Genomic DNA, 20000 nt, shown 5'->3' on the forward strand with positions numbered 1-20000 from the left:
TGAGAGGCAGAGAGAAAGAGGGAAAAAGTTATTGAGACAGAAAGAAAGAGAGAGGGAGAGAGGCAGAGAGAGAGAGAGAAAGAAAGAGAAAGAGAGAAAGAGAGAGAGAGAGAGAGAATAATAGGACTAGGACATAGATAAAAAACAGTAATAGGACATCTGAAAAGGAATCTGGTGATTGCTGACAGTTTTATTTGGCCCGCGCAACCAGTGTAGCTTGCAAAAATCAAGATATAAAACTCCTTGAGGTCAAATTCCAGCGAGATAAAATTCCTTTCTCAACCCCACAATCATTTTTGATTTTTTTCTAGTGTTGACTTTTATTGCTTCGTCCAAGGAACTCATGGCAAAGGAAACTGAAATATCAGAAATTAAGGGAAGGAAAAAGAGAGCGGAAAAGAAAATAGGGAAGACAAGAGGGGGGGGGGAAGAATTGACCTCCAACAACATTACATCCTCCACTTTGTACTTTTACACACTAGGACACAACTAGCCATTGCTTCGACAACAAATTGTCTAACTGGAAAAACCAAAGTCCGAGTTTCGTCTTTGCTTTTTAATCGCAAGGACAAAACACAGAAATTTAAAGAAAACCATAAAAGTATATGTGTGTGTGTGTGTGTGTGTGTGTGTGTGTGTAACTCTGCAACGCCTCGAGCAGACTTACACTCTGGAAACAAATACCCTCGGGAGGTGTGCTCTGTTAAGATACAGCATGTTGTGCCTTAAAATGGTTTCTACTGTACAGCACAATGTTCAAATGCCAGGGTTGAAATTACATGTATATGTATGTGTGTGTGTGTGTGTGTGTGTCTATGTGTGTATGTGTATGTGTGTATGTGTATGTATGTATGTATGTGTATGTGTATGTGTATGTATTTGTATATGTATATGTATATGTATATGAATATGAATATGAATATGAATATGTATATGTATATGAATATGAATATGTATATGTATATGAATATGTATATGTATATGAATATGAATATGTATATGTATATGAATATGTATATGTATATGAATATGAATATGTATATGTATATGAATATGAATATGAATATGTATATGTATATGTATATGTATATGTATATGTATATGAATATGTATATGTATATGTATATGAATATGTATATGAATATGAATATGTATATGTATATGTATATGTATATGTATATGAATATGTATATGTATATGTATATGTATATGTATATGTATATGTATATGTATGTATGTATGTGTAATTGTATGTGTATGTGTATTATATGTGTATGTGTGTATGTGTATGTGTATATGTATGTGTATATGTGTGTGTATGTGTGTATGTGTATGTATATGTATGCATGTATGTGTATGTGTGTATGTGTATGTGTGTGTATGTATGTATACGTGTATGTGTGTGTATGTGTGTATGTATGTGTATGTGTATGTGTATGAGTATATCTATGTATGTATGTGTATGTATGTGTATGTATGTATGTACATGTATATGTCTGTCTGTCCCAACATAACTCGGGAGTGCCTTGAGCAATTTCAACCAAACTTGGTTCACAGATGACTTTCTCTCTGGAAACAAAAGCTGGTGGGGGGTTAAACACTCATAAAACCCCTCGGGGGTATGTGTTCTGTTAAGATACAGCCTGTTGTGCCTTCAAATGCCTTCTACTGTACTGCCATAAAATGGCTTCTACTGTACAGCGCAGCGGAATTGCCATGATAACGGCTTCACAGTACTCCACAAGGGGGCTCCCTCTGGTAAGGGGGCAAAATCCAACATTAGAAATTACATTCGGTCCGGATATTCCCCCCCCCCTATAAATTATAGGCTGGCAATCAATCAATCAATACAAAATTATGCCTATGCCCACATATATTATAGGACACATAGGAACAGTGCAGTCTAGTTCCTACGTGTACATGTACCGGGCGAGAAAAACGAATATCGGGTCTGCTGCTTGAGCAGGGGGTTAGACTAGAAGACCTCCAAGGCCCCTTCCCGCTCGAGCCTGATTCTGATTGAGTTATCGTTTATGTGAACAAAATGCACTGTATTTCTTTCCCCCAAAATTCAATCTGTCCATCACCGATCCCCCTTTTCTCCTCCGAAGCAGGAAAAGAAGAATTTGGAGAGACAACAGAGCACTCGGTCCAGCCCGGAAGCCTCCACGCCGTTGGTGTATAAAGTACGAGTCACCACCGGGAAGCTTTGGGGTTCGGCCACCTTCGACTGCATCTCCATCACCCTGGTGGGCTTAAAGGGGGAAAGCCAGAAACATCTCTTGGATAAAACCGGGAAGGACTTCATCCCCGGGGCGGTGAGAGAATTATACCCTTGGCTCGGGTGGAGTGGTGGTGGAGGGGTGCGGGAAGCCATTTTGAGTCTTTGGAACTTCCCCGCGGGCAAATTAACTCCTGCTTGTGAGCGTCATGGCTTTTGATGCTTTCTTATCTGCTTTCCCCCCCAAAATAAGACCCCCTCTTATTTTCTTTTGGGCCTCAAAATAAGTACTAGGGCTTATTTTCGGGGGTGCCTTATCTCCCCCTCATGTACAGGAGTACCACTTTTCCTTGATCGCGGCGTAGCAGGAGGCCACAGCAGTGGGGAAATTCAATTTCTTTTTACGACCGGTTCTGTGGGTGTGGCTTGGTGGGCGTGGCAGGGGAAGGATACTGCGAAATCCCCATTCCCTCCCCACTCCAGGGGAAGGATACTGTAAAATCCCCATTCCCTCTCCACTCCAGGGGAAGGATACTGTAAAATCTCCATTCCCTCCCCACTCCAGGGGAAGGATACTGCAAAATCCCCATTCCTTCCCCACTCCAGGGGAAGGATACTGCAAAATCCCCATTCCTTCCCCACTCCAGGGGAAGGATACTGCAAAATCCCCATTTCCTCCCCACTCCAGGGGAAGGATACTGCAAAATCTCCCTTCCCTCCCCACTCCAGGGGAAGGATACTGCAAAATCTCCATTCCCTCCCCACTCCAGGGGAAGGATACTGCAAAATCCCCATTTCTTCCCCACTCCAGGGGAAGGATACTGCAAAATCCCCATTCCCTCCCCACTCCAGGGGAAGGATACTGCAAAATCCCCATTCCCTCCCCACTCCAGGGGAAGGATGCTGCAAAATCCCCATTCCCTCCCCGCTCCAGGGGAAGGATACTGCAAAATCCCCATTTCCTCCTCACTCCAGGGGAAGGATACTGTAAAATCCCCATTCCCTCCCCACTCCAGGGGAAGGATACTGCAAAATCTCCATTCCCTCCCCACTCCAGGGGAAGGATACTGTAAAATCTCCATTCCCTCCCCACTCCAGGGGAAGGATACTGCAAAATCCCCATTCCCTCTCCACTCCAGGGGAAGGATACTGCAAAATCCCCATTCCCTCCCCACTCCTGGGGGAAGGATACTGCAAAATCCCCATTCCCTCCCCACTCCAGGCGAAGGATACTGCAAAATCCCCATTTCCTCCCGATCAACTGGGACTCAGGAGGCCGAGAATAGATGGGGGCAGGGCCAGCCAGAGGTGGTATTTGCCAGTTCTCTGAACTGCTCAAAATTTCCACTACAACCCAAGGTGTGTCATAAATCACATTCTGCAAGGGAGTACTTTCGTGGGCTAGAGAGATCACTCCCCCCCTGGCTGCTGTGGGTAACCTGGGAGACAGCCTTGAGAGAGATAAGTCTGGAATGTGCAACTGTCTTTTGCTGCTATGCCTTTTTATCGGTTTCCCATTCACCCCTCTTTCCTATGGCAACTCGAGAGCAGGCCAGGGATGCTTTGCGACTTGACAGTTGTAAGTGTGAAAAATCTCTTTTGGGCGTGCCCTGATTTGGAACAGTCACTAAACAAATGGCCGTAAGTCGAGGACAGTTCCCTAAGTGCCTTCCGAGAACAAGCAAGGTGTCCTCACCCTAGCTAGCTCTGTGCTCCAACACTTTTCCCCTAATTTCTTTTGTTTTGGCGGGTGAGTTCTCGACAGGCTGTTATCCAACCGGTCGTGCTTCCCCTCCCTGAAACAGATTCTCTTCTTCCTTTTAGGTGGATAACTATGAAATCTCATGTGATCGTGACTTGGGTCCCCTGATTTTAATCCGGCTCCATAAGGATCCCTATCAATTTTTCCCCGAGGATTCATGGTTCTGTGACTTCATCCAGCTGACTGCCCCAGATGGCCAAAATTTCTATTTTCCTTGCTACCGATGGATCGAGGGCTACCAGACTGTGGACCTGAGAGAGGGCACAGGTGAGATCATCTAGTCCATTGGGGGTCAAACTCAGTTTTATGGAGGGCCGCATCACAGCCGTGGTTGACCTCAGGGCTGGGTGGGCATGGCCGACTGGGTGAGTGTGGCAGACTGGGTGGGCGTGGCCAGGTTGACATCCCTCACTGGGCATGGCTGACTGGGTGGGTGTGGCCAGTTTGACATCACTCACTGGGCATGGCCAACTTGACATCATTCACTGGACATGGTTGACTAGGTGGGCATGGCCAGCTTGACATCACTCACTGGATGTGTCCAACAGAGTGGGCGTGGCCAGCTTGACATCCCTCACTGGGTTTGGCTGACTGGGTGGGCATGGCCAGTTTGACATCACTTACTGGGCATGGCCAGCTTGACTTCATTCACTGGACATGGCTGACTAGGTGGGCATGGCCAGCTTGACATCACTTACTAGGCATGGCCAGCTTGACATCACTCACTGGGCATGGCTGACTGGGTGGGCATGGCCAGCTTGACATCACTCACTGGGCTTGGCTGACTGGGTGGGCGTGGCCAGCTCAACATCACTCACTGGGCGTGTCCAACTGGTGGGTGTGGCCAGCATGACATCACTCACTGAGCATGGCCGACTGGGTGGGTGTGGCCAGCTTGACATCACTCACTGGCATGGCTGACTGGGTGGGCGTGGCCAGCTTGACATCGCTCACTGGCATGGCTGACTGGGTGGGCATGGCCAGTTTGATGCCACTCCCCAAACTGTTGGCATGTTTCCCCTTTACATTGGGTAGATGTGGGCCAGCCCCTTACATTTTTCAGGACGGCCCTCAACCACATCGTGGGCCGCATCCGGCCTGCAGGCCTTGTGTTTGAGAGCCCTGATCTAGTGACCATGAGAAAAATACCATAAAATTCCTAACGATGGACAGGTAGTCCTCGACGTACCATGGTTCACTTGACGACTGTTCCAACTCTGAAAAAAATGAGACCTGTGGCCATTTTTCACACTTAACGGCCATTGCCCTGTCTGGGGGCCACGTGTTACGATCTCCCCGTAATTGAATCCAGCACCCAGGACATTTTCCTTCCTTTTCACCTCCCAGGCAAATTGATCTGTGATGATGGGCAGAACTCCCGGCTGCTGGAACACAGGAAGGAAGAGCTGAAAAGTAGGCAGGACACCTACAAGTAAGGCTTCCCGGAACTTTTTTCTGACCCTCCCTTCTCTCTCCATCTCCATCTCTCTCTCTTGCTCTCTCTCTCTCTTCCCCTTTTCTATTTTCCCTCTCTCTCTTCCCCTCACTCTTCCCCCTCTCTCTGTCTCTCTCTCTCTCTCCGTCTCTCTCTCCATCTCCATCTCTCTCTCTTCCCCTTCTCTATTTCCCTCTCTCTCTTCCTCCTCTCTTTCCTCTCTCTCTGTCTCTCTCTCTCTCTCTCTCCATCTCTCTCTCTTCCCCATCTTTCTTCCCCCGTCTCTCTTCCCCCTCTCTCTTCCCCCCCTCTCTCCATCTCTCTCTCTTCCCCCTCTCTCTGTCTCTCTCGCCATCTCCATCTCTCTCTTCCCCCTCTCTCTGTCTCTCTCTCCATCTCTCTCTTCCTCCTCTCTCTTCCCCCCTCTGTCTCTCTCTCCATATCTTTCTCTTCCCTCTCTCTCTTTCCCCCCCTCTCTCTTCCCCCTCTCTCTTCCCCCCCTCTCTCCATCTCTCTCTCTTCCCCCTCTCTCTGTCTCTCTCTCCATCTCTCTCTTCCTCCTCTCTCTTCCCCCTCTCTGTCTCTCTCTCCATATCTTTCTCTTCCCTCTCTCTCTTTTCCCTCTCTCTCTCTTCCCCCTCTCTCTATCTCTCTCTCCATCTCCCTCTCTCTCTCTTCCCCCTCACTCTTCTCCCTCTCTTCCCCCTCTCTCTGTCTCTCTCTCTCCCCCCTCTTTTCCCTCTCTCTCTTCCCTCTCTCACTTTCCCCCTCTCTCTTTCCCCCCTCTCTCTGTCTCTCTCTCCATCTCTCTCTCTCTTTCCCTCTCTTTCTCTCTTCCCCTCTCTCTGTCTCTCTCCATCTCTCTCTCTCTGTGTCTCTCTCCCTCTCTCTCTTTTCCTCTCCCTCTCTCTGTCTCTTCCCCCTCTCCGTCTCCCTCTCTGTCTCTCTCTCTTTCCCTTTGTCTCACTGTCTCCATCTGTCTCTCTCTCCGTCTCTCTCTCCCCCTTCCTCTCTCTCCATTTCTCTCTCTGTCTCTCTCTTTCCCTCTCTGTCTCTCTCTCTCTCTCTCCATCTTTCTCGCCGTCTCTCTCTCCCCCCTTTCTCTCTCTCTCTCTCGCTCTCTCTCCATTTCTCTCTCTGTCTCTCTTTCCCTCTCTGTCTCTCTCTCTCTCTCCATCTTTCTCTCGGTCTCTCCCTCCCCATCGCTGTCTCTCTTTTTCTCTCTCTCTCTCTTTCCCTCTCTCTCCCGATTTCTCTCTCTGTCTCTCTCACTTTCCCTCCCTCTCCCTCTCCCTCTCTCCCTCCCCCTCTCTTTCACACCCACCCACACCCCGTGGCCTCCACTCTGCAAATAGTCTTACGAATACCATTCAGCAAACGTGCGTAAATGTGGTTTATCTCTCTGTGTCCGTGGATGGCTGATTTGTCTCCATGCCAATTTCAGAAATGTTTGCATTTGGCCTGTTTCCTTTGCAGGCATTTCATTACCCCACTAGGTAACATCATCAGTGCTAGAAGGGAGTGGGGTTTGTGGAGAAGAGGAGAAGCAGAAGGGGATGAGGAAGAGAGGAGGGGGAGGGGGAGGAAGATGAGGAGGAGGAGGGGAGGGAGGAGGACTGTGGGGTCCTTGGTGGTCTCTGAGGGTTGTTTCCCTGGCAAACGTTTCATTACCCCACTAGGTAACAAGATCACTGCTAGAAGGGAGTGAGGTTTGCTCTCTGTGCACGTACAAATTGGCCATTGAAACTTTTATTACAGGAAGTCCTCGACTTACAAACAGTTTTACAAACTGCCTCAACTTTTGCGACAGTTCGAAATGACCACGTTTCTGAAAAAAGCCATGTCCTCACCCTTAGGACCGTTCCTCGCCCTTACGACCCTTTACTCATACTTACGACCTTCCTTAAATTCACAGCTGGTCTTCCACACACTTATGACCAGGGGAGAGAAAAAGCTTGATTCGTTTTGCGACCGCAGCAAAAAACGGTCGTAAAACGAAGCGCAACTCCCTTCACGGGCGAATCGCTTAGCCAGCAGTGGTTCTGGTCCCAGTTGTGGTCGTAAGTCGAGGACTACCTTACGGGGGGGGGGGGTGTCCCATAAAATGCGATCGCTGCTATCAAAGAAAGGACACAGCCGATGCCTGGAATCGTCTCTTTTTGAAATCCCAGGTGGAAGGAATTCGCTCCCGGTTTGCCCCGGTGCATCGCGGTGGACACCGTGGAGGAGATGAACAGCAACATCAAGTTCTCCATGACCAAAATGAGCACTTTCATGGTGCGCTCGAAACTGACGTGGGTACCACGAGGAATCTTCCTAGCGCAGGGGACGGACTTCCTAGTGCAGGGGACGGGTTTTCCTCGCAGGCGTTTCGGGACCCAACTAGGGAACGTCATCAGTGCTAGAAGGGAGGGGGTGGGGGTTGCAGAGGGGAGGAAGGAAGGAAGGAAGGAAGGAAGGAAGGAAGGAAGGAAGGAAGGAAGGAAGGAAGAAAGGATCATTAATGCTAGAAGGGAGGGGGTGTTGCAGAGGGGAGGAGGAAGGAAGGAAGGAAGGAAGGAAGGAAGGAAGGAAGGAAGGAAGGAAGGAAGGAAGGAAGGAAGGAAGGATCATTAATGCTAGAAGGGAGGGGGTGTTGCAGAGGAGAGGAGGAAGAAAGGAAGGAAGGAAGGAAGGAAGGAAGGAAGGAAGGAGGGATTATTAATGCTAGAAGGGAGGGGGTGTTGCAGAGGGGAGGAGGAAGAAAGGAAGGAAGGAAGGAAGAAAGGAAGGAAGGAAGGAAGAAAGAAGGGATTATCAATGCTAGAAGGGAGGGGGGTTGCAGAGAAGAGGAGGAAGAAAGGAAGGAAGGAAGGAAGGAAGGAAGGAAGGAAGGAAGGAAGGAAGGAAGGAAGGAAGGAAAGAGGGATTATTAATGCTAGAAGGGAGGGGGTGTTGCAGAGGGGAGGAAGAGGAAGGAAGGAAGGAAGAAAGGAAGGAAGGAAGGAAGGAAGAAAGGGATTATCAATGCTAGAAGGGAGGGGGTGTTGCAGAGGGGAGGAGGAAGAAAGGAAGGAAGAAAGGAAGGAAGGAAGGAAGGAAGGAAGAAAGGGATTATCAATGCTAGAAGGGAGGGGGGTTGCAGAGAAGAGGAGGAAGAAAGGAAGGAAGGAAGGAAGGAAGGAAGGAGGGATTATTAATGCTAGAAGGGAGGGGGTGTTGCAGAGGGGAGGAGGAAGAAAGGAAGGAAGGAAGAAAGAAAGAAGGGATTATCAATGCTAGAAGGGAGAGGGGGGTTGCAGAGAAGAGGAGGAAGAAAGGAAGGAAAGAAGGAAGGAAGAAGGGATTATTAATGCTAGAACGGAGGGGGGTTGCAGAGGGGAGGAGGAAGGAAGAAAGGAAGGAAGGAAGAAGGGATTATCAATACTAGAAGGGGGGGTTGCCTACGGGAGGAGGAGGAAGGAATGAACGAAGGAAGGAAGGAAGGAAGGAAGGAGGGATTATCTATGCTAGAAGGGAGGGGGCTTGCAGAGGGAAGGAGGAGGTAAAAGGAGGAGGAGGAGGAGGAAGGAAGGAAAGGAAGGAAGAAAGGAAGGAAAAATGGATCATCAATGCTAGAAGGGAGGGGGGCTTGCAGACGGGAGGAGGAGGAAGGAAGGAACGAATGAACGAAGGAAGGAAGAAGGGATTATCAATGCTAGAAGGGAGGAGGTTGCAGAGAGGAGGCGGATGTAGAAGAGGAAGAGGAGGATGAAGGAAGGAAGGAAGGAAGGCTTCAACTAGGGAATATCATCAGTGCTAGAAGGAAGGGGGTTTGCAGAGAGGAAGAGGAGGAGGAACTGTGAGGTGCTCTCTGAGTTTGGTGATTTTCCTTGCAGACATTTCGTGACCCAACTAGGTAACATCATCAGTGCTAGAGAGGAATAAGGTTGGAGGAGGAGGAGGAGGAGGAGGAGGAGGAGGAGGAGGAGGAGGAGGAGGAGGAGGAGGAGGAGGAGGAGGAGGAGGAGGAGGAGGAGGAGGAGGAGGAGAAAGAATAGGACTGTGGGGTCCCTGATGCTCTCTGAGCTGGTGGGTTTTCTTGCAGACGTCTCCTGACTCAAGTAGGGAACGTCATCAGGGCGAGAAGGGAGGGCACGATTTCCTTGCTGCTTCTATCCCAGGGGCTCCTGTAGGCCTAAAGGATGAATCACCCAAGACCCCCCTCAGCCCAGTTGACAGGGGAAGCCTTTGCAAAGGGAAACCCTTAACCCCGTTCTGCCCCCGGAAGCGTTTATCGGGGTTCAGCCGGTCCCCCCCCCCTTTCTCTTTTGCTCCCCAGGCGCTTGGAGTTCAGCTTAAAAGGCTTAATGAATCACCACGAGTCCTGGACGAACTTTGAGGACATTCGCGGGATTTTTTGGTTCAACAAGACCAAGGTTTCAGGTTGGTCTCAAGAGGAGAAGGGGGGGGAAAGATGGGAATATTATCCCAGAGATATAAAACGCAGGGAAGGAAGACGAGGGTGACGAAGGTTTATTTGGGGGTACAGTCAGAACACGGAACTGCAGAATTTGAGGGGCTTTTACGATGGGTTGGACTTCAACTCCCAGGATTCCTCAGCCAGCCTGCTTTAAGATAGGTAGATTTCAATTCCCAGAATTCCCCAGCCAGTTTGATTTATGTTGAGGGGACTTCAACTCCCAGAATTCCCTAGTTTGTTTTGATTTAACATGGGTGGACTTCAACTCCCAGAATTCCCTAGTCCATTTACGCTGAGTGGACTTCAACTCCCAGAATTCCCTAGTCTGTTTTGATTTAAGATGGGTGGACTTCAACTCCCAGAATTCCCTAGTTTGTTTTGATTTAACATGGGTGGACTTCAACTCCCAGAATTCCCTACTCCGTTTTGATTTAAGATGGGTGGACTTCAACTCCCAGAATTCCCTAGTTTGTTTTGATTTAACATGGGTGGACTTCAACTCCCAGAATTCCCTGGCCCGTTTTGATTTACGATGAGTGGATTTCAATTCCCAGAATTCCCTAGTCTGTTTTGATTTATGTTGAGTGGACTTCAACTCCCAGAATTCCCTAGTCCGTTTTGATTTACGCTGAGTGGACTTCAACTCCCAGAATTCCCTCTCCTGTTTTGATTTACGATGAGTGGATTTCAATTCCCAGAATTCCCTAGTCCATTTTGATTTATATTGAGTGAACTTCAACTCCCAGAATTCCGTAGTTCATTTTGATTTATGCTGAGTGGACTTCTACTCCCAGAATTCCCTACTCCATTTTGATTTACGATGAGTGGACTTCAACTCCCAGAATTCCCCACTCCATTTTGATTTATGTTGAGTGAACTTCAACTCCCAGAATTCCCTAGTCCATTTTGATTTATGTTGAGTGGACTTCAACTCCCAGAATTCCCTCGCCTGTTTTGATTTATGATGAGTGGATTTCAATTCCCAGAATTCCCTAGTCCATTTTGATTTAACATGGGTGGACTTCAACTCCCAGGATTCCCTACACCATTTTGATTTATGTTGAGTGGACTTCAACTCCCAGAATTCCCTACACCGTTTTGATTTATGTTGAGTGGACTTCAACTCCCAGAATTCCCTAGTCCTTTTTGATTTACGATGAGTGAACTACAACTCCCAGAATTCCCTAGTCCATTTTGATTTAAGATGGGTGGACTTCAACTCCCAGAATTCCCTACACCGTTTTGATTTATGTTGAGTGGACTTCAACTCCCAGAATTCCCTAGTCCATTTTGATTTATGTTGTGTGGACTTCAACTCCCAGAATTCCCCACTCCATTTTGATTTATGTTGAGTGGACCAACTCCCAGAATTCCCTAGTCCGTTTTGATTTATGCTGAGTGGACTTCAACTCCCAGAATTCCCTAGTCCATTTTGATTTATGTTGTGTGGACTTCAACTCCCAGAATTCCACACTCCATTTTGATTTATGTTGTGTGGACTTCAACTCCCAGAATTCCCCACTCCATTTTGATTTATGTTGAGTGGACCAACTCCCAGAATTCCCTAGTCCGTTTTGATTTATGCTGAGTGGACTTCAACTCCCAGAATTCCCTAGTCCATTTTGATTTATGTTGTGTGGACTTCAACTCCCAGAATTCCCCACTCCATTTTGATTTATGTTGAGTGGACTTCAACTCCCAGAATTCCCCAGGAAGCCTGCATTAGGATGGGTGGACTTCAACTCCCAGAATTCCCCATCTAGCATGTTTTAATATGGATGGAATTCAAGTCCCAGAATTCTCCAGCCAGTGTGTTTTAAGATGGATGGACTTCAACTCCCAGAACTCCCAACTAGTTTGATTTAAGATGGGTGGACTTCAACTCCCAGAATTCCCTGACCCGTTTTGATTTATGTTGAGTGGACGTTTGTGCTAGATCGGCAAGCAAATGTTGTGAGGGAGCAACCAGTTGTAACCCCACAGCTTTGACCTGCTGGTGGATCTGGTTGTAGTTCTTCAAGCAGACCTTGGGCCTAAAACCTGAACATTTGGTCTTCTCCTCGTCCAGATCTTCCAATACCTTCTCCTAATTGTGAGGAACACCGAGCTCTTTCTCCTCCAAGTTGCATCCCTACTCAAATGGGATACGAGATCCCAGCTGTCTCCAAACTCACGTCCTTCTCCCTTCAAGAATGCACGAAGGGAGTGTTTTTAACCTTCCAAGAATTCTCCATCCAGATCCTCCCTTCTTGGTGGCCTTCAAGATCTCCAGAGTCATCTTCATAATCCACCAGAAAGTCACTCTCGTTTTGCTTCCGATTTTCTCTGGTTCTCTAGAATACGTGGCGGATCATTGGCAAGAAGATGCCTTCTTTGGCTACCAGTATCTGAATGGGGTCAACCCTTTGGTGATTGAGAAGTGCACGGAGATCCCGGCCAACTTCCCCGTGACCCAGGAGATGGTGGCCGAGTCCCTTGGAAAAGGCACCACCCTCTCAGAAGAACTGCAGGTGACTGGGCTGTGGCTTCTAGCTTTCTCCAGTAACTTGTGGTTGCGTATCACCCAGAAGTTAAGAACTAGGGTTTATTGACCTAGTGACTTGGCCGGTGGAGAGACTGGGGAATCTCCAGGGGGAGTCATAGAGGGAAGATGTGGTTGTGAGTCCATCCTTGAAGCTGCCCTCTTGACCTTCTGAATTTTCTGAAGCTATCGGCCTGGCTGTCAAGTCTTCTTCACTTCTGATCTTCCTGAATCCATCTTCTTGACTTCTGATCTTCCTGAATCCATCTTCTTCACTTCTGATCTTTCTGAATCCATCTTCTTCACTTCTGATCTTTCTGAATCCATCTTCTTGACTTCTGATCTTTCTGAATCCATCTTCTTCATTTCTGATCTTCCTGAATCCACCTTCTTGACTTCTGATCTTTCTGAATCCATCTTCTTCACTTCTGATCTTCCTGAATCCATCTTCTTCATTTCTGATCTTCCTGAATCCATCTTCTTGACTTCTGATCTTCCTGAATCCATCTTCTTCACTTCTGATCTTCCTGAATCCATGAATCCATCTTCTTCACTTCTGATCTTCCTGAATCCATCTTCTTCACTTCTGATCTTTCTGAATCCATCTTCTTCACTTCTGATCTTCCTGAATCCATCTTCTTCACTTCTGATCTTCCTGAATCCATCTTCTTCACTTCTGATCTTCCTGATTCCATCTTCTTCACTTCTGATCTTCCTGAATCCATCTTCTTCACTTCTGATCTTCCTGATTCCATCTTCCTCATTTCTGATCTTCCTGAATGCATCTTCTTCACTTCTGATCTTCCTGAATCCATCTTCTTGACTTCTGATCTTTCTGAATCCATCTTCTTCACCTGATCTTTCTAAATCCATCTTCTTGACTTCTGATCTTTCTGAATCCACCTTCTTGACCTCTGATCTTTCTGAATCCATCTTCTTCACTTCTGATCTTCCTGAATCCATCTTCTTCATTTCTGATCTTCCTGAATCCACGTTCTTCACTTCTGATCTTCCTGAATCCATCTTCTTCACTTCTGATCTTCCTGAATCCATCTTCTTCACTTCTGATCTTCCTGAATCCACGTTCTTCACTTCTGATCTTCCTGAATCCATCTTCTTCACTTCTGATCTTCCTGAATCCATCTTCTTCACTTCTGATCTTCCTGAATCCACGTTCTTCACTTCTGATCTTCCTGAATCCATCTTCTTCACTTCTGATCTTCCTGAATCCATCTTCTTCACTTCTGATCTTCCTGAATCCACCTTCTTCACTTCTGATCTTCCTGAATCCATCTTCTTCACTTCTGATCTTTCTGAATCCATCTTCTTCACCTGATCTTTCTAAATCCATCTTCTTGACTTCTGATCTTCCGGAATCCATCGTCTTGACTTCTGATCTTCCTGAATCCATCTTCTTCACTTCTGATCTTCCTGAATCCATCTTCTTCACTTCTGATCTTCCTGAATCCATCTTCTTCACTTCTGGTCTTCCTGATTCCATCTTCTTCACTTCTGATCTTCCTGAATCCATCTTCTTCACTTCTGATCTTCCTGAATCCATCTTCTTCACTTCTGATCTTCCTGAATCCATCTTGTTCACTTCTGATCTTTCTGAATCCATCTTCTTGACTTCTGATCTTCCGGAATCCATCGTCTTGACTTCTGATCTTCCTGAATCCATCTTCTTCACTTCTGATCTTCCTGAATCCATCTTCTTCACTTCTGATCTTCCTGAATCCATCTTCTTCACTTCTGATCTTCCTGAATCCATTTTCTTGACTTCTGATCTTTCTGAATCCATTTTCTTCACCTGATCTTTCTAAATCCATCTTCTTGACTTCTGATCTTTCTGAATCCATCTTCTTCACTTCTGATCTTTCTAAATCCATCTTCTTGACTTCTGATCTTTCTAAATCCATCTTCTTGACTTCTGATCTTCCTGAATCCATCTTCTTGACTTCTGATCTTCCTGAATCCATCTTCTTGACTTCTGATCTTCCTGAATCCATCTTCTTCACTTCTGACCTTCCTGAATCCACCTTCTTCACTTCTGATCTTCCTCAATCCACCTTCTTCACTTCTGATCTTCCTGAATCCATCTTCTTCACTTCTGATCTTCCTGAATCCATCTTCTTCTGATCTTCCTGAATCCATCTTCTTGACTTCTGATCTTCCTGAATCCATCTTCTTGACTTCTGATCTTCCTGAATCCATCTTCTTCACTTCTGATCTTCCTGAATCCATCTTCTTCACTTCTGATCTTCCTGAATCCACCTTCTTGACTTCTGATCTTTCTGAATCCATCTTCTTCACTTCTGATCTTCCTGATTCCACCTTCTTCACTTCTGATCTTCCTGAATCCATCTTCTTCATTTCTGATCTTCCTGAATCCACCTTCTTGACTTCTGATCTTCCTGAATCCATCTTCTTCACTTCTGATCTTCCTGAATCCATCTTCTTCACTTCTGATTTTCCTGAATCCATCTTCTTCACTTCTGATCTTCTTCAATCCATCTTCTTCACTTTTGATCTTTCTAAACCCACCTTCTGATCCTTCTGAATCCACCTTCTTGACTTTGACTTCTGATCTTTCTGAATCCATCTTCCTGACTTTAGATCATCCTGAAGCCACTATTGTGATCTTCTGGTTTTTCTGAAGCCAACATCTTGACCGTCTGGTCTTTCCCCATGGACACACAGAAACATCTCCTTGTAATGGGCTGCATTTTTGACCGTGAAGGTTGGCTGGTTTTCAGATGATAGCAAGGAACTCCCTAACTCACTCACTCACTCACTCACTCGCTCCTTCCTTCCTTCCTTCCTTCCTTCCTTCCTTCCTTCCTTCCTTCCTTCCTTCCTTCCTTCCTTCCCTCCCTCCCTCCCTCCTTCCTTCCTTCCTTCCGTCCTTCCTTCCTTCCTTCTGTTTAAAGAAGGGGAACCTCTTCCTAGTGGACTACAAGATCCTCCAAGGAATCCCGACCAACGTTATCAATGGCGAACAACAGTATCTGGCCACCCCTTTGTGCCTCTTCCACCAGACGTCTTCTGGGAACCTCGTACCGATAGCAATCCAGGTAAAACGAATCTCTGAAATCTGACCCCAAGTCATTTTTATTTCAGCATCGTTGTGACTTTGCCCGGTCACTAAATGAAGCGTCTGTAAGTGGACGACTACCTAGAACTCTCCACTGTTCTAGAAATCATCACCATCATTTAACGACCCCGTTAAATAATCCCTTGTGGGGTGGAGTCTGAGCAACTGAATGGAGCTAGCAGAGTGGCCAGATGCCTTTCTCTGTCGCCAATGCAGAGTTTTGTTCGGCAGATATATTCTCAGTATGCCTGGAGAGAGAAATATCTGCCTCCGCTTAGTTTTGAACTCACTGATTGTGAGGCCAGAGCTCCACCTCTAGGCTACCTCACCACTCCTGTCCACTGTTCTATAAATAATTTTCCGGTAAAGCCGTTAGTGACGCGAAGGATGAACAAATGTCGTTTTTCAATTTCCTTGCTCATTCCTCCCTTTCCCCCCCTACATCTGTCGTTCTTCTTCGTATTCTTCCTTCTCACAGCTCAGCCAAACCCCGGGGGCCGAGAGTCCCATTTTCCTTCCCAGTGACCCGCATTGGGATTGGACCTTGGCTAAGATGTTTGTCCGCAATGCTGATTTCCACGTCCACCAGAACATCTCCCACCTCCTGAAGACCCATCTAATGGCGGAGATCTTCACCATGGCCACTCTACGGCATCTCCCCATGTGCCACCCGGTGTTCAAGGTAGAGGGCAAGGGGGACAGATCGCTGGGTATTGGGGTGGTATTCACAAATGTGAGCATCCACGCATGCGCTTAACCATCTGTGTTGATCGCGCATGCAGCTTGCGTAAGACGCCATAGAGCCGGTACGGGCGGGCGGGCCCGCCCGCAATTTCCACTACTGGTTCGGTTGAACTGATACGAACTGGCGGAATGCCACCTCTGATTGGGAGACAGGTGAACAAGGCATATTGTCACCGGATTCGTCCGGCTTCCCCATAATGCGAGGTTGGGGGTGGCCGTCCATGAAACTTGAAATTTGAGAGACCGCCTACTGCCAATTACCTCCACTAGACCGATACGATCGCATCGATTAGGCCTCCTCCGAATTCCATCTACTAGCCAGTGCAAACTGGCAACTACCCGGAGGAGAGCCTTCTCGGTGGCTGCTCCGACCCTCTGGAACGAACTCCCCGTGGAGATTCGGACCCTCACCACCCTCCAATCCTTCCGCGCCGCTTTGAAGATCTGGCTGTCCCGGCTGGTCTGGGGTTAAGATTCCAACCCCACCCGAATTGTGTGACTGTTGTGTTCTCTTTTAATATGTTGTATTGTTTCCATATTGGAATACTGTTTGTCTTCCCCCCCCCCTTTTTGAATTGTGAGCCGCCCTGAGTCCCCCCAGGGAAAAGGGGGGCATACAAATAAAGGAAAACGAAACGTAACTAATACAACTAAGCTTAATACACAACTCGATGTGAAATAACGAGGGACACCCTGTTCGAATAGTGGCTCAAATAATAATAAAACCATACCAAAAGAAAGCAAAATATTACTGTAACACGCTCTACATGGGGCTGCCCTTGAAGAGTGTTCGAAGACTTCAGCTGGTCCAGAACGCAGCCGCGCGAGCGATTGTGGGTGCACCCAGGTACACCCACGTCACACCTATCCTCCGCGAGCTGCACTGGCTACCCATTAGTCTCCGGACCCGCTTCAAGGTGCTGGTTGTTACCTATAAAGCCCTACATGGCATCGGACCTGGGTACCTGAGAGACCGCCTCCTGCCGATCACCTCCCATAGACCGATTAGATCTCACAGGTTAGGCCTTCTCCGGATCCCACCCGCCAGCCAATGTCGGCTGGCGACTCCCCGGGAGAGAGCCTTCTCTGTCGCAGCTCCAGCCCTTTGGAACGACCTCCCCGTGGAGATCCGGACCCTTACTACCCTCCCGGCCTTCCGCAAAGCCACCAAGTCCTGGCTGCTCCAGCAGGCTGGAGGGCTCTCGAAATATCCAGCCCCACGGAAACTGTGACTGTTGTGTATTTTAAAGTGTTGTTTTGTTTATTTACCCCCTTCCCTTGTTTATTGTAAGCCGCCCGGAGTCCTTCGGGAGTGGGCGGCATACAAGACCAATAAACTCAAACTCAAACTCAAAATAGTCCCCATAATGATAAGGTGCAGTCCCAAAGCACCTAGAGCAGCTCTTGAACGCCATCGGCATTGACAAAATCCCCGTCGGTCAATTGCCAAAAGAAGGAGCGGCATTGACAGAATCCTCATCGGTCAATTGCAAAAGGCAACTTGACTTGGAATAGCAATAGCAATAGCAATAGCAGTTAGACTTATATACCGCTTCATAGGGCTTTCAGCCCTCTCTAAGCGGTTTACAGAGTCAGCATATCGCCCCCAACAACAATCCGGGTCCTCATTTCACTCACCTCGGAAGGATGGAAGACTGAGTCAACCTTGAGCCGGTGAGATTAGAACCGCTGAACTGCAGATAACAGTCAGCTGAAGTGGCCTGCAGTACTGCACCCTAACCACTGCGCCACCTCGGCTCTTAGTAGTAACAAAATCTTAAGTCAATTGCAAAAGGAACTTCGCTCAGAGTGGCCCTGATAGAATCAACCACTGGTCAATTGCAAAAAGCAGCTTGACCTGGAACAGCATTGACCGAGTCCCCACCAGTCAGTTGCCAAAGGCGACTTGAACGGCATTGACAAAATCCCTGTCCGTCAATTGCAAAAGGCAGCTTTGCTTGGAATGACATTGACAGACTCTTGGTCAATTGCCAAAGGCAGCTTGATTGAGAAGGTATTGACAAAATCCCCTTCAATCAATTACAAAAGGATTTTTGTTTGGAATGGCATTGACAAAATCCCATCGGTTAATTGCAAAAAGGCAGCTTTGCTTGGAATGACATTGACAGACTCTGGGTCAATGGCAAAAAGGCTGCTTGCCTGAGAAGGTATTGACAAAATCCCTGTCAGTCAATTGCAAAAGACAGCTTGATTGAGTGGGTATTGTCAAAACTCCTGTCCATCAATTGCAAAAGGCAGCTTTGCTTGGGATGACATTGACAGACTCTGGGTCAATGGCAAAAAGGCTGCTTGCCTGAGAAGGTATTGACAAAATCCCTGTCAGTCAATTGCAAAAGACAGCTTGATTGAGAGGGTATTGACAAAACCCCTGTCCATCAATTGCAAAAGGCAGCTTTGCTTGGAATGACATTGACAGACTCTGGGTCAATGGCAAAAAGGCTGCTTGCCTGAGAAGGTATTGACAAAATCCCTGTCAGTCAATTGCAAAAGACAGCTTGATTGAGAGGGTATTGACAAAATCCCTGTCCATCAATTGCAAAAGGCAGCTTTGCTTGAAATGACATTGACAGACTCTGGGTCAATGGCAAAAAGGCTGCTTGCCTGAGATGGTATTGACAAAATCCCTGTCAGTCAATTGCTTGATTGAGAGGGTATTGACAAAATCCCTGCCCATCAATTGCAAAAGGCCAGCTTTGCTTGGAATGACATTGACAGACTCTGGGTCAATGGCAAAAAGGCTGCTTGCCTGAGAAAGTATTGACAAAATCCCTGTCAGTCAATTGCTTGATTGAGAGGGTATTGACAAAATCCCTGCCCATCAATTGCAAAAGGCAGCTTTGCTTGGAATGACATTGACAGACTCTGGGTCAATGGCAAAAAGGCTGCTTAGCTGAGAAGGTATTGACAAAATCCCTGTCAGTCAATTGCTTGATTGACAGGGTATTGACAAAACCCCTGTCCATCAATTGCAAAAGGCAGCTTTGCTTGGGATGACATTGACAGACTCTGGGTCAATGGCAAAAAGGCTGCTTGCCTGAGAAGGTATTGACAAAATCCCTGTCAGTCAATTGCTTGATTGAGAGGGTATTGACAAAACCCCTGTCCATCAATTGCAAAAGGCAGCTTTGCTTGGGATGACATTGACAGACTTTTGGTCAATTGCAAAAAGGCTGCTTGACTGAGAAGGTATTGCCAAAAGACATGACAAAACGGCCACCCTGTTGTCCCCCCGTTAGAAGCTCTGAATCATCAGCCTCTCTTGACCTCTGTGGTCTCCAAGAACCTTCTCCAACTCAAGGACTGTAGGCCTTCATTGCTTCTTCTCCTCCTCCTCTTCCTCTGCAGCTCCTGATTCCGCACGTCAGATACACACTCCAGATCAACATCTTAGCCAGGATCCGTCTAATCATGAAAGGTGGCATGATGGATCAGGTAAGGTGGACCTTCTGGGGCATTTTCTCTGCCTGGTCTCTTTTTTAATCCTTGCCCTTCTCCATCTCTTCTCTTTGTGGATTCTGCAAGCAGCAGACGCATTGGGAAAAGTTGGTGTTCCCGAAAAGATTTCTTGGAATACGGCAGTTTTAACAAAGAAAGGGGTTCAAGGCATTTGAGCCACAATGAAGCTCATGTTGTTCAGTTCCTCTTCAAGTGAAGCTTGGGTAGTGGGTAGTCCTCGCTTTACAGCCATTCATTGAGTGAAGTTATAAGAGACCTGATAAAAACCTCCCAGAGGGAGATGGGTGGCTAAGAAGCTTAGGTAG

General features: G+C 47.2%; 1 protein-coding gene across 1 annotated transcript in view; it reads left to right on the forward strand.

The window, feature by feature from the left end:
- The window catches only part of LOC106556602 (polyunsaturated fatty acid lipoxygenase ALOX15B), a 33406-nt gene that overhangs the window by 1142 nt on the left and 12264 nt on the right, over positions 1-20000 (forward strand). Inside the window, exons 2-10 of the mRNA XM_087715026.1 lie at positions 2112-2318; positions 4046-4250; positions 5331-5415; positions 7590-7712; positions 9719-9822; positions 12197-12369; positions 15311-15454; positions 15953-16156; positions 19585-19671. Of these exons, the coding sequence (XP_087571152.1) occupies positions 2112-2318; positions 4046-4250; positions 5331-5415; positions 7590-7712; positions 9719-9822; positions 12197-12369; positions 15311-15454; positions 15953-16156; positions 19585-19671 (1332 nt within the window). The remainder of the gene's footprint in view (positions 1-2111; positions 2319-4045; positions 4251-5330; positions 5416-7589; positions 7713-9718; positions 9823-12196; positions 12370-15310; positions 15455-15952; positions 16157-19584; positions 19672-20000) is intronic.

The sequence above is a fragment of the Thamnophis sirtalis genome, unplaced genomic scaffold (assembly GCF_051295495.1).
Source record: "Thamnophis sirtalis isolate CommonGarterSnake01/CBP01778 unplaced genomic scaffold, rThaSir2_p1.2 scaffold_4, whole genome shotgun sequence".
Classification (NCBI taxonomy): Eukaryota; Metazoa; Chordata; class Lepidosauria; order Squamata; family Natricidae; genus Thamnophis; species Thamnophis sirtalis.